Consider the following 15,627-nt stretch of genomic DNA (forward strand, 5'->3'; position numbering starts at 1 on the left):
AGGCTCAAAATCTTCTCTCGGGGAAAATGACTTCATGTCAGACGTCTATAAAACAGGGTGAAGGAGAAAGGCAGCAGGATGGAAATCAGAGAAAAAACAACGTAAAATTGAAGGGGAGAGCACAAAGTGCCTACTTTACATAACATTCTCTGAAGCAAACAAACAAAAAAAACATTCTCTGAAACAAACAAACAGAAAAATGTGTCCTTGCTGACCAGCAGATGGATCAAGAGGGGCATACTGATGCATCTGGTACAGTGAGTGAAAGTACAGATAATGAAATTAAAATAAGAAATGGAATTCAGAAGTCAAAATGGATTATTATTTTATTCCTTTGCATCAATAATACTGGTGGGTGTATACCCGTGTGTGTGAGAGCCAAGTCCAGAAACTGATGAGAGCAGGGTGTGTTTATAGTTGCCTAATGAATTTAATCATGCGTGTACCTTGCTAGCAACCTTTAAGCTGGACTAGCCAGCAAGTAAGAGGAGACCCATATCTGGAAGGACTCAAGGTCTTAACCAGTGGCTGGATAAAGGGCCCAGGGTCCAGGCATGGCTATTTGGTTGGACTTAGAGCCCTTGCTGGTATTTGAGGAATCTGTAAACGTGGTTCTGCCTAGAAACCTAGAGAGTGAAGGTGTGTGTGTGTTTTCAGCAGTGAACTTCAGCCCTAATCAGCTGTAGAGGAGAAATGAGACCAGGCTGTCTGCTTTTTTGTTTATTTGAGTGCCATTGGTGCTTACATGGGTGAAGGCACTGCTCTGCCTGTGGTAGCCTTTCTGGCCAGCTGGGCTAGTGGCAGAGGCACTCAGCCTCACTACTGGTTGGACCTGTAAATGGGAACAGCAGCAGCTGCATCCATCTCTCAGTGCACCAGACTGGGCTTCTGCAGCCGAGACAGAGGAGTCCTCACGTCCTGGGGTCAGCTCCACTTGGCAATTCTCATAACACCTTCAAACTCCATCACTGATGGAGTATAGAAGATTAGATATCTCATCTAGTTTGCATGTAATGAAATAACGTAACTTTGCAAATACATGCAAACTAGGTGAGAATAATGTTTTCCCTAGGAATTTATATGGCCATATTAACATGGCATACAAATATTTCATCTTTACACACTTACTGTCTTAATTTCCCTAAGAGACCAGGAATAAATCCAATCCTTATTTAGTAGATGAGAAATAGAAGCAGCCTGCAGACATACATGGGAGGACACACTAAGGGAAAAAAATGGGTCTTCATAAGAAAAGTGGAGGGGGGGGGGGAAGACAGCCGCAAAATACATGACCATAATATATGCATCTAAATGGCCCACTGAGGCACCAGTGTTTTTTGAAAACAAATCCAAAACAGCTCTAACTTTAGACAATTCAATGTTTTAAAACTGTCAGTACAGGAATAGGGAAGATTTTTACACCATAGGTACCTAGGAGTGGTTCAGCTGGAGCAAGAAAGCATGAAAACCTTCACTCTGTAGCACGCAAATGGACTATGCACCATGCTGAAGATGCTACATCAAAGTGAATCTGTACATTTAGGTTTTGCTATTACATTGAAGGCACAGTCAAGTTATAGCAATTGCCCATTGTAAATTACTCATCCCTGATATGCACAGGCAAGTGAACTCGAGGCCGCACCTCGAGTACTGTGTTCAGTTTTGGGCCCCTCACTACAAGCAGGACACTGAGGTGCTGGAGCGTGTCCAAAGAAGGGCAACGAAGCTGGTGAAGGGTCTGGAGCACAAGTCTTATGAGGAGCGGCTGAGGGAGCTGGGGTTGTTTAGCCTGGAGAAGAGGAGGCTGAGGGGAGACCTTATCGCTCTCTACAACTACCTGAAAGGAGGCTGTAGCGAGGTGGGGGTTGGCCTCTTCTCCCAAGTAACAAGCGATGGGACAAGAGTAAATGGCCTCAAGCTGCGCCAGGGGAGGTTTAGGTTGGATATTAGGAAAAACTTCTTCACCGAAACGGTAGTTAGGCATTGGAACAGACTACCCAGGGAAGTGGTTGAGTCCCCATCCCTGGAGGTATTTAAAGAACGGATAGATACGGTGCTTGAAGACATGGTATAGATGGACTTGGCAGTGATAGGTTGACGGTTGGACTCGATGATCTTAAGGGTCTTTTCCAACCTTGATGATTCTATGATTCTATAAGTAAGCCTTATGCTTTGCATGTTTTAAAATCTTATTTCTTCAGCACCTTATTGGTTACCCTGCAGTGACTGTGCACCACGTGGATAGCGCTGGTATGTTAAGCGCTTACATGCTGCAGCTCTCAACGTAACTTATGTTCGAAGTGAAATTCCACTGACATCACCACACCTGCAAAGTGAGCGCTGGATTCTACGAAGATACACAGAAATGGCTATTATAGAAACAACCTGTAGTTAAGAGAACACTGCTATACAAACAGTGCTATCTGTAAGCCTAAAGGAATAGTGCACATGGAGCATACTATGTTGCTCTCTTCTTTCCATGCTTTAAAAAGGAAAAAAATTCTTTCCATGCTTTAAAAAGGAAAGAAAAGAAAAGAGTTATAATAGACATGACTGAAAAAAGTTTTTTTAAAAAAAGTGCTTAAGGCAGCACAGAAGAAAGAAAAGTAATGGGGAACAGAAAAAGAAAAGATGAGTAAAAACTGTGTGTGTATGCCTATATTTCATACAAAGGAGAAAAGACAGTGATGATGTATGTAATATTACACATATTACTGAACGCTACAGATTAACTTCACAAGGATTAGCTGGAGAATGGATACAACCAAGATTTCCCAAAAAAGAAGGAAAGTTAACATAAGCAGTAACAAAACCTGCTGGTAGGAAACACAGGCAGGCATTTTTACTAAATCTTATTTTTAAGATTTTTATTAAATCTTATTGTATCAGTTTCCATGCTTCAGGAAGATTTTGTAACTATCATATCCCATCCTTCTTAACTCATACAATGCTTTTGCATTGCAGAGGTTTGTTTGGGTAGTTATGACTTTCTGTTCTTAAAAGGAAAATAGTCCAAGACAGTAAGAAAAAAAATTGTTTTAAACACTCCCTCACATGTTCTGCCACAGAACTTCTGGTCCAAGGGAAAAGAACACTGTAGAAAAACAGTTTAAAATTACATTATCCTTGGATGTCTTGGATTTATCAGACTACTATTACTGAGCAGCTTATGAGACCTTTGATTGGCCTCAGTATCATAGACAAAAAATGTATCACTTTGGTTAGAGAAATACTGTACAAGCTTCATAAGACAAGAAAAATCTGGGTATGAGCATAGATTTGGGTTCTAAAACTTCTCTTCAAACTGCTGCACCAGTTTTGTCACCAGCCTGGTACATTGCCCCCACGGTAACAGTGAAATTACAAACTATTTGTCTTAGAAGGATTGGTTTGCTTCTTTTATGTCCAGTACATTTTGGCTGGATTTCTGCTACTCTTTGGAGGTTTCCCAGCAGAAACTTTAAATCAATTACCACTCATCCAAAAAAATGCCTCCGTCTGGGTTTTAACCTAAACCAAAGTTTTTTCACATTCCAAAGCACTGATTTATTCACAAGTTTCAAGTAATAGTCATAGACCAACACTTCACACCTCTGATTTAATAAGCTTATCTGCTTTATTTTTCATTTCAAAAGTTTGTTGGTACACCATACCTGCAGAGACTTCTGATATCAACCCAACTTCTACAGCTTTTATGAGACTAAACTGTCAACAAGACAATTTCATTGATACTTTGGAAACTGATCTTTGAATTGCTTTCTTGTTATTATTTTTAACAAAGTGGGATGACAGGAGGAGTTGATGACAAGAACAGGACTTCCTTATAAAAATCTAGATGAAAAGTTGCAAGTGTCTATTACTAAACACATTAGCAACTCTGATGTAGAAACTGCAAGATGCTGGAGGGGCCAAACGTCTGACAAAGAAGTTAATACTAGATATCCAGTTAAACTTCTACCAAAAATTACAAAATAAAAACATTAAAAAAAATACAAAAAAGTATTTACCACAGGAGAACCCATTCAATAGACTTCAGGTCAAAATGATTATTTCTGTCCACTAGCTGTCTGTTTGCTAGTAAACAATCTACTAGCTACAATTATAACAAATACTTTTAGGTGAACCACCACATAGGATCCATATTTCACCACAACTGCACTAACCCATCCATTTGGCACTAACTTGACGTGCATTTTCTTACAAACAAGGTTACACCATCCAAAGCTATGCCTGACCACTTTTTCAATAAATAGGAGGTGCATTTTTTCACTTTATTAAAGGCACAGATAAGCACAGGTATGTATGTATGAACGCACATGGCAAAACAACGTTGTCTTTACTCAGAGAAGAAACACTAAACCTGTTACATGTTATAATATGTGAAAAGTTCAGGGGGTTCACTATGATTCCAAACAGGAATCCATTTTTATTTTGCTTATTTTTGCCCAGTTATTACCTGATGTACTGCATTTTTATTTAATAAGAGCACAAACAAGTCAAAGGGTTCAACACACACACATCAACCAGACCTTTCCCCCCCCCCCCCGGCCCAATCTCAACAAGAGAAGCAAGTGTTTGCTCAATGCCTGGCTGCTAGCTACCTTTTCCCTAATGTTTCCATGGAAACAATATCAGCCTGAATAAAGTAAAGATCCTGTACTATTTTCTATAAAACTTCAATTACCTTATTTTGATTAATCTGATCACTGTTCCCATGGAAATTAAGTTTAAAGGCAGCTGACTGCCTCCAGCTAAGAGTGGTCTCTTTACTTGCAGATTTCAGTTGCTGGCTGTTGAGCAAGTCTCAAAAAAATCACTTTGGCTTCAAAAGTAACGCTTTAAATTTACGTGGCATTTCATAAGGAATAACACCTTGCATTACACTTTTTTTGAATGTAATAATTTTGATGGAAGCAAAACGACTCATTGCTTCAGTGGTAATTACTCCAAATACGAATGCAAACTCTTGTCAGTCTTCAAGAGGCTTTCTTGCAGGGTATTATTTTTTCAATAATTTTCATCCTTAGGTAAGCAGAAAGCATGTGGCAAGTTTATATTTCAGTATATGAATTCAACCATTGCCTAGAAATACTTTGGATGAGAAAGTACTGAAATTCTAGCACTCCTCCATATATATTCTGTACGTACAACTCAAGCAGGAAGCTTCAAAAATTAACTGGAGATCAAGCTTCCTCTCCAGACAATGAGAAAAAGAAAAGCCTTAAATTTTCTCCAGGTAGCTTTCACATTTCTTTGCAGATTCGATATCCTAGTACTGTCCATATATACCTTACTGCTAGATAGGTCTCTAGGGATGAAAACATTGCGTATCATGTGTTTTGCCAAAAGGATTTGAGGCAAGACTGCATCACGTGCCTCTTTCAACAAGGGCATCCTTACAAAAATGAAGATTTCCTAGGTCTGTGATGATCTCCATTTAAAGAATGACAAATAACTACCACCTATTATTTAGTACCTCAATATTAATGAATTAAACTATAGTAAATTCCTTCTCCCCTTGCCAGAAATATTAAAAGTTCTCAAACCAGCACAACGGACCACATCTGTGCATTGTTTGGACAGTCTGCATTACAAGAGTGATCACTTTACTCTTGCCATCAGTAGGTTTTGCATGCTTTCTCTGACTGAAAGATGTAAACTATAATGTAAAAAGCAACCTTGCCTGATTCTCCTCTAGAGCATGAAGAACAATTATTTTTCATTAGCCATGAATTGTTACCAGCTGCCAACCACCACACTCACACCTCCTCCTCCAGATGGCCAGGTGGTAAATGCTTACTCACACCGCCTTTTCCTTCATTTTTTCTCATCTGCAAAGCAAACAGCACTTCAGACCTCCACATGAATTTACAGAACTGCAGCCTATTCCATTTACCAGGGAAGAACAGCTTTTTAAAAATAAATATGGTTGAGAACCCAGCAGTAAAGAACCTTAAGGACTTCAAATATCAAAGCAACTTTTTAGGCAATGAGCTATCAATTTCAGTAATTCCACCCACTCTGAGGTGGTCTGTACACCTCTCCAACGCTTTCCCCTGAAACCACAACCCACTCACTGCGTTTGATTTGAGGTTAGGTGCCACCTATGGTCTACCAACCCCCAGTCCCACTTACTGACCCACACTTTCTCTTCTAGTGCATTTTCCAGGCTTGCTGATCTTGGGTATCACAGCATCTCTGAGCTCCTTCTGAGGTACCTGTTTTTGTCTGCCTGAAATCAGAAACCCCTCTCACCATTCGCTTAACAGGTGCAAACATACTAGCCATCAAAATCCCCGCACAAACACACCCTGCTCTCTCCACCTTCTATATAAAATAATGGCTAGCAGAAAAGAAGAGTTCTTGCGACCTGCAGAAACAGACAGTTCCAACAATAAATTATGAAGATTTTATAAATATTAGTTCTAGAGAAAGTGTTCATGAAGAACAAAGTAATGAGAAAGTAAATAAGTTTTGTTATGTTCAGCAAAAAATATTTCAATATCAGCTTCAAACTTGAAGTGTGGAAGCAGTCAACGTTAACATCTTTGGGCTTCCATGAAGAAAGCCAACTCCATCTCAGCACAATCTCCATCCTTCATTCCATATCATTTGTGTCACGCTCAGGTCTTACACTATCTAATACACCCTCCTGAGCCACCACTACCCTCCCGGTCCTTTGACACATACACAGATATCATTCTCTCCATCTATGGGTCATCCCCATCAAACGTTCAGAACAATGGGTTCAGAACAATTAGTTGTCACACACAACTCATCAGAACAACTCATATAATCTGAAGTCCAGTTCCTCTACATTCTTTCAGGAAGAAGATCCAAACGTGGGAATACTTAAGCACATGCCCGGGCAGGAACATTCACCATTCGGATGCACGACGTGGGAGGTGAATGCACATGATCTGTGCAGCACGCACCTGGATGTTGGCTGCAGAATGTCTGATGCATCACGGGGTAGGGGAAGCTGCACCATAAGGCCCCTCCATGAGTGCCAAAAGAACCTGCATAGCTCTTCCCATACAAAAGGCTGGACAGTTATGAGTTAAGTCTATTCTCCAACATAAAACAAGCCATGAAACCTTACTGAGATTCTCTGATTCTGTACTGTAGATGCAAAGTCATTCATCCTACAGATTAACAGCTTCTTCATGGAGTTTGTGTGTAAAGCTCTGGGTAAAAACTGAAAGAGCGTATATAAACTTGCCTATGAACTAGGCTTGTACCAGTCCAGACTGAAGATTTAGCACATCATCTGCGTATCACTGATTTTATCACTGTAAGCATGTGTCAAATCAATCCCTTTTGCTTTCCCCTAGTCAGCTCTTTTTTTTTTAAACGCTATCTTTATTTTTCTCATTACCAACAAAGGAACCACAGTAGGCTGAAAGCATCTACATTTACATATTGAAAAATCCAAGTCTTCACACTGAAAATTTCCAGTACACCACAATGATTGTAAAATTTGGGCTATGTAATCATATGATTCAATTTACATGCCAAAGAAATTACATCAGGATACACTCAGCTATTCTATTTTTAGAGGTTAGATGACTTAGAAAAGCTGTTAGCCATCGACACGGACAACCATTAGCACATAATTTCTCAGATCTGCAAGCCAAGTCATATCCAGGTGAAACTAATAGAAAATTAGCACAAACTAAGGTCTTGCAGGGCCAGCTACCAAAATACTATGCAGTTATAAAAATCAGACTAGATTCACCAAATATTCCTTATTTTTGCAGTAGTTATTTTCTTTTCCAGTGCCACCTACTGCTTTTTGGATATACAAACTCTTCCCTATCAAGGGCACAGCAACACCACTTGCAGTGACTTCTTTTTCGTAACGCAAAGTACAGTACTGGCTAAAGAACTGTGCATGCTCTGAGCTGGCCAAAACCAATCCGTAAAATGCAATTGGTTAAGAAATACTTCAGTAGCAGCCCAACAGATAAGCTTACTCAATTCTTGAGCATTACATCCACAACCAGAAATGTTTAAGGCAACAGTGAAAGTAGAAGCTTCAGCTTGGAGCTAAACAGACAAACAGTAAAACATGTGTCTGGTGCGCTAACAGCAAGCAAACACACATGGAAATTCTTGCAGCTCCTCTAAAAATAAGCTAAAAGAGTAGTTAGAACAGATCTTTATTTATCCCTTCTGTTCCTCTAAAAAAAAAAAAAACATTGCAGCAAAGCACATGTGTACTATTTCAGGTTTCAGCTACGTTAGTGCTCATAATTACCCTGAAGGATCATCTCTTCATGTTTCTTTTCTATAAATCTCTACAGAATTACTGGGATATCTGCTATATAAAAAGTAATGAGATGGCTGAAGACTTTTGGTAGAACTTAAGAGAGTCGTGTAATAAGACAAGGAAGTGAAAAATTGAGGGAAGCAGAGACAAATTTTAAACATTCACTATCCAGAGCCAGTTTTCTCTTCCAAACAGTCAACAAGAGTTGTGGGTTCCCTCTTCTCCATGCTGCACAAACTGAAATCTAATCAACAGATTCCTTTATTGAGAAAAAAGACAGCAAGAACAGTTGCATCAGTTTTTGCTGGTTTTACTTACTACAATAGGAATGTACCGTAGGGAACAATCCAGTATTTGCAGGGGAATGGACTGGATGATCTAATACAACTTTTCCATTTCTAACTTCTTAGAACAGCTCAGGCTGATCCAAGTTCACAAAGAGATTTCTGTCCAACAATACTGAATGAAGAGAACTCCAAGACAAGGTTTGGGGTTTTTTTTCTTTCTTTTCAATATTAAAAGAGCCAGAATAGCAAACCATATGCCATAGTATACAACCATGCAGAAAACACTAAGATAATTAAATATCCATAAAACTTAAAATACCTGTAGAAAAAGTAGAGAGTTCACTTTATACTTAAACCTTTCAAGTAATTTGGAGCATTTTATCCATTTTATAACTTAGGAAAAAAAGCTCTTTTCTAATATTTGAAATTATTAAACAGTAAGGTAAGAAGATCAGCATAGAAATTTTTATTAAGCAGTGTGTCTACCTGAAATAGAGAAATATTAGTGCCTAATTAGTAGTAAACCCATGCTCATTTTCTTCCAAAACCGACACATACCAGGATCACAACATCCTTGGCTCTAAGCTAGTGCCTTTTTTTTTTTTTACAAAATATCTGTCATCATTCTCTGCCTGAGGAATTAAAAACATTTGTCTTTGCAAGTACAGTTGACTTTAAGAAGTTATTGCTAGGAAAAACAGTCTTTCAAATAAGACACCAGAACCCAGAAAGAAAGATTTGGCACTTCTGAAGCCTTGTAACAGGGAAAAACTATGGCAGATGGGGTTCGTTCTTATGCTCTTACAGCTCTCTTCCAAAAAGGCTATGGACTGCTTTCTCTGAAACTTGATAGGATACTTAATAATCCTTCTAAAAATGTATTAAAGGTCAAACAAATACCATGAGTTTCAGATACAGTTAAGCCCATCTTGGGGCAGGGATATGAACCAGATAACCTTTTGCAAGTTCTTCATGCCCTACTTTCTATAACTGAACACCACAGAAATCAAAAGGTGAGCTTCAATAGCCTGTGTTATGCTCTGAGTCAGACCAGATGCTCTTAATAGTCTCAATTCTTATAATTAAAAAACTTTGTCTTTTGAATGAAATTAGTATGGCGTATTAAAGAAGTGCAACTAGTGAACACTGAAGATGCAGTTTCAAAAATTAAGTCTATTTTAAGATAGTGTGAGACTTAATAGGACATTAGAAGAACCGTTCACAGGGTCACAGTTACACATACATTTAATATTTGAACCTAAAACGGACAAGATAAATAATAAAGATGGTTGAAACACATCAATGCCTTCTTGTTGTAACTGCAATAAGGTAACCATTCACTGATCCCCAAGACTTTCTATCTGCCTCAAGAAAGCTTTCTCATTAATTCCTTTTTGTTAAAATCAGAAAGACCAATCCACCCTACAATAACAAACAACACGGTAACTAGGGCACACAACTAGGAGAGCCAGCTTTTCCAAACTGAGAGTATACTGAAGGTGAGTAAACTAGTTGCTGTCATGCTATCTTTGTCGTCTTTTGGGGAAAAAGGCAAAAGGGAGCAAGTGAACAAGTTTGAAAAGGTTTAGGTTTTGCCTCAACAGAAAATTAGAGCAAATGTTGAAATTTCAATGTTTTGCAGATCAATACTCATTTTCACGCCAGCCTTCTTTAATTCCCAATCCAGAAAGATAACTGATTTAGCTACTGACCTAACATTTTGCTTAGATGAACACCACTGTCAGCCTACATTAGAAACAAAACCAGTGTTCCCCTTTCAGTGATCTTCTGAGCCACCTGAACGGACAGCTGCAGCAAAGCGGTACGGAGTCTGGAAATCACCACATTTCAGAAACTTTGATGAAATTCTTTATGCAAGCGAGTATTGCCTAGCACCGTTCCTCTGTTTGTTGCTTTTGTGTATCAACTACCAGAGAGTACTTGTGTTTGTTTTATATGTAAATTCTCAGCCAATTTGAAAATATTTTTGGCCAAGTATCAACATTATTACATCTTTTTCCAGAATAAGATAGCTGAAAGAAATGGAAAAAGGTGACTCTTAAAACCTACACTGAAATAATCCCAATTTTAAGCTTCTTCTAGATCAATGACTGACAAGGGTAACAAATACTGCTCAGTTATGTGCAAGTCTGGATATATTCACGGCACGGGTTACTACCACCTACTGACTCATTTGAGACCTCAGAATTTCCTTCCAGCTTGAATTAGCTCTGTACTCGAGACTGAAGACATACTTACCATTTTGCAGGAGTGGAACATTTCTAACCAGCTGATTGGTCCCATTTTTCTGCTATAAGCAATTTTAACATTATCAGGGTAGCTCTGCAAACTCCCATGGCATGCTTTGATTTCTTGTTGCTGATCATTTTCATAGCAGGACACTTTACTCAAGTATTCTTCCAAACTTATTTTAGGTCGTACTTAGTCCAACATATTTATGTGCAAAACACAATTTTAAATGGAGGCAAGCCAATAAAAGAAACAGCTTACTAGAATTTCAGTTGACTTTGTTAAAGGAAATTATTTTAAATTAATGTGGCTACTGAACTGTTGCCATACTTGACCTCAGAAAATATATTCCTTCTAATTTTTGCTGTGAACATTTATTTATTTAAGCTAAACTCCAGGTCTTGAATGTTGACCATAAAGAAGTCTCAGATTTCCTGCTACTATTTCGTACTCTTTTTTTCTAAACAAGGGCAAACAACATATGTTTGCTGCATTAGAATTACACTGCCAAAACATCACTCTTAAATGAAATCATCTATGTATTTTTGGTAGAATCTTATTTAACAACTTCCACCCCTGACAGAAACAGAGTTAAACCAAGGCTGTTTTGTTTTCACTGAGCAACAGTTTGATCACTGGTTTACTAGATGGCGCTCAAAACACTTTTCCATATGCTTTTCTCAAAGAGAATCTGACTTAAATGTGGTTTACCTTCACCAGTGAATGAAGGCTTTTTTCACCAAACATATCCCAGAGGAAGGTCAGGTCTTCCTGGCTGTCCACATGTGGCTGCAGCTGGGCTGGCAATGCAGCCAGCAGCTCGTACAGACCTATAAAATGAAAATAAAACACAAAGTGTAATCTGGGGGTGATCTCATTAATTTCACTTAACAGTTCTGTGTAATTGGCTGCCTGGAGCATGTCATTTTCACTGAATAGGGAGTCTGGAGTATCCAGCATAACATTAACTTGTAGAACCAAAAGGAACATTTTTTAAAAATTACTAAGAAGCAAGTATTAGCAGTGTACTTTTTACCTTGTCACAGTTGTCAAGCTTCTACATCCATATATATTTACACAAGGTTATGCAGAAAATTCATAAAGGTTTTGAAAAAAGGACAAAACCAGAAAAAAACACACATTCCTTTGCTTAATCGTTATTCCATTTCCCTTGATGTTAGCCAAAGAGTGAAATGAGTCATGAATAGGAAAAACTTCCTTAAAAGAACAGAAACTGGATAGGGTGGTCCATTAAAAAAAGGTTCGTGGTTTCTCTAAATATTTCTTGCTAATATATTGCTTAATATTTTTTTTATCCCGTGTTCAGTAGGAATCCACAGCAAGACAAAAGGAACTGCTCTGTTTTGCAGGATTAAACCTTAAAAAACAAAACCAACAGTTTTCCCAGACATACTCACACACAGAAATATTTCAGTAACATTTTTAATTTGCAGGTATTTGAGATTCTCCGTAGGGTTAAGGCAACTGCTGTTCCCGGTTATTTGTGGCACACCTCACCAGCAGTCTCCGAGGGGCAGACAGTAGCACACTGTTTCACAGTAGCATACAGCATAAAATATCCATCATGCACACAGGCCATCAAACTGCTGTCCAAGAAATGTAGCAACAGTGTTTGCAGCAGCCCTCTTTAGGGAGGTAACCTGGCAGGAGTTGATATCAATTCATAGCACATGTTTAATTTTCCAGTGGGATTACTTGGGGTAAAAAGGACAAAATGCCTTTTTCTCCTGTCTGCTGTCTACAAAAACACCAAGAGTCTCCTGGGATCCAAGATACACGGTCCTGCTATTATTTTTAGTCTGAGTAAGTGCTGCTGTTCATCACAAGGACAGATTTACAAGATATTCTGTTGGTAAAGAACATTGTTGTAAGTTATAGGTTACCTATCACTACTATGCCTATTATCTCCCTAAAACTCATGATTTAGAATATTTATTAGTAAACATGATTTCACAACCTTTCCAGACACTATATATCCCTTTCAAAATTACATACAGCACCTTCGGGATCTGATTATTTGACATTTTTGTCTTTTTACTGCCTTTCAGTAAAATATTCTGGAAAAAAAAGTCCTTCCAGATACATTCTTTTTGTGGTCCAAGTGTTTTTGGTGGTTGACATTCATTTCTCTTAGAATCTTGCTTGTATTTAAATCTGCTCGTTTATGTTTCAGAAATACTGCAAAAAGAGGATACAACTCAAACCACTGCAATTTTGCACGGACAGAAAAAGAACGCTGAGCCTTGCCTAGCGAGACGCAGTCAGTGATTGAGCTGACACCCAGAGAACAGAGGTTTGAATGGGACTCTTGGCTCCAACTTTCCGGACTATTAGAACTTCAGCACTTAGCAAAAACGGTTATTTTTATCACGTAATTTATGCTTCGAAAACATTTTCACTTAGAAAATTAAAAATGTTCTTTACAATCAGCCTTATATTTCTGCACATAGCCACTTCTGTTACTGCAAATACATTTACTTCAGAATAACCTGAAGGTTGTTAGAAAATGGAATAGAAAGTTCAATGTAAGCTTACACTGTCGCATAACTGCTTAGGAACAATTCATGTGGGCTGTTCAGAAGAAAGAAAATACTAACGTCAGCCACTCCCTTCAAATAAGAGATATAAAACAGAGTAAGCTTTCTTTTCCTTGATCCATCAGATCTGCTTAAATTTCACATATAATCAACTATAAAACTATTCTATAATACTCGTAACTTGCTTCTCAAAGCTTTGATAATTAAAAGCTTTGTGAAAATAAAATGAAACTTCATGGTTCCTGATGGATTAACTACTACAGTAGTGACGCAGGGTGAGACTGAATCTGCCTATAATGAGACTTAGGTTTTATGCACAGAATTCCCAGAGAAAAATCCTGCCTGCCGGCACTCCAGGACTGACTAACCCTGCAGGTGCTTACACACATTAAGGCTTCCATATCCAGCCCAGAAGTGCCTGTGGGCTCCACTTATTCATATAGCCCTGAATTGCCCCTTCTAGGGAAACGGGTGTCTGTGTCCCTAGTGCGCTACTGGTAGCTTAGACAGCAAGGCACCCAACCTATGCAACTCGCCTGGGGAAGTGGAGAAAATTATCTAAGTGCTGACTGGTTTTATCCAATCCCATGGCTATGTTTGTAGTGCTGCCCTGCTTTGGCTCTACAGTCCAGTGTTTATAGCTTTCAGCCAGAAGGAAATCAGAATCCCGCCCTTCTCCGCAGCAGCAGAACCCGAGGACTACGCCATGCAGCATGCTGGAAAACACCATGCTCCCGCTCTTCAGACTCCTCTTGGAACTGAGCACTACATACCCAGGAATAAAAAAAACCTCCATCAAGGAGACAAACGAAAAATAGGCAGAAGGAGGACTCAGGGTATTTAGTTGGGAAGAACAGAAGACAAAGATCTAGAACACATCCAAAGTTAAAATTGCATAATTCCAGATCATCTGAGTCAGCTATAGCCTCCTTCCAAACTGAAGGTAATGGCAACAGAAGGTACTAGCATCTGTAAAGGTTTACCTCTACAGACAGAGTCTCATTTTCTCTTGTTCCTTCTCTGGTGCCCGGTACCATGGAATCAAAAATTTTCAGATGGATATTCACATTTTTACATATGAAGAAAACCAGTATGTGGTTCTACACACGCCCCCCCTCCAACTGAAACGTCGCATTTTATTTGTCTCTCAATGACACAATATGTGTTGTTCTTATTCATTGCAGTGTGCAGAAGGAGTGAAAATGGTGGCTGGCATATGACTTTACTAGCAGAAGGGATTTAAAAGATAGTGCTTTTAAAATAAAATAATAATAGGGACAAAATAACATATCAGGTTACTATAAACTGATAATGAAGTTGAAACCACCACACTGGCAAATACACGTTGGCCTAATTTAAATTACCAGATCCGATAACTTGTCGCATCCACCTTTCCAACACCTAAAGGGCAGTAGCTCAAACCTCTGCAGCCCTGTAAGGTGTCACTGTACAGAGATGCTGCCATGCAGCAAGAGAAGTAATCCAAATTTAATAGCAAAGACTGCTTCAGCCCAACCTCAAACCTCCTGCAAAACTTCTAACTAGCATCTCAGGTGGTTCTGCAAGCCACTGAAATAAATGCAAGTTTCTCACTGGCTTTAGTACTGCCAGGCTGTTGAAACCAGATATTTTTAAAAATATTTTCAGTAGCAATTATAAAGACTGAAGTGATGCTATACTGAACACCTTTCATCACTTCTAAAAACAAAAATTAACCTTCAAAAAGGTCATAGGTATACCCCCCATATTCAGATGAACTGCTTTCTAAATTAAAAATCTATGTTCATCGCATAAGCCATGGAATGAGACGTATCTCAGCACCTCAGAGCTGAATGCTACCGTTGTAACCATGTGGCTGCCAGGCCTTGGTTGTGCTCTTGGTCTCAATTTGATGTTTCTCTTAAAGCCCCACCTCCTTGAGTCATGAGACATGCATGGACCTCCTATTAAAAAAAGTATTTTGCACACATCTTTGGAAAGATGCCCACAATTTAAATAAACACACAAAAAAAGCTTTTAAAAAAGTATCTGGAAGTTGTGCTTAAAAAAAAATCATGAAAAGCCAATAAAAAAAAAAAATCCCTTTTTTTAATGCCTGATGTTGGCAACACTGTAAAGAGCCTTGCAAAAAAAAAAAAAAAAAAATACACTGTTGCTATTCTACTCAGGTTCTTGTAATTTTTTTTTTTTAGTCTAGTTTGCCTAAATTTAACCACCTTTTATATTTAAAAGGAATCATATGCCCATTGGGATTTTCTAG

The 15,627-nt window shown here is 38.6% G+C and overlaps 1 protein-coding gene across 4 annotated transcripts in view; it reads right to left on the reverse strand.

Moving 5' to 3' along the window:
- The window catches only part of MPP7 (MAGUK p55 scaffold protein 7), a 157,261-nt gene that overhangs the window by 88,146 nt on the left and 53,488 nt on the right, over positions 1-15,627 (reverse strand). For all 4 annotated transcript variants that reach the window (XM_087777406.1, XM_087777432.1, XM_087777416.1 and 1 more), the window contains one exon: positions 11,521-11,639. In XM_087777406.1, coding sequence (XP_087633532.1) covers positions 11,521-11,639 — 119 coding nt within the window. The remainder of the gene's footprint in view (positions 1-11,520; positions 11,640-15,627) is intronic.

The sequence above is a fragment of the Nipponia nippon genome, unplaced genomic scaffold, assembly GCF_047370975.1.
Source record: "Nipponia nippon isolate SJK-2023a ecotype South Korea unplaced genomic scaffold, ASM4737097v1 scaffold_1, whole genome shotgun sequence".
Lineage (NCBI taxonomy): Eukaryota > Metazoa > Chordata > Aves > Pelecaniformes > Threskiornithidae > Nipponia > Nipponia nippon.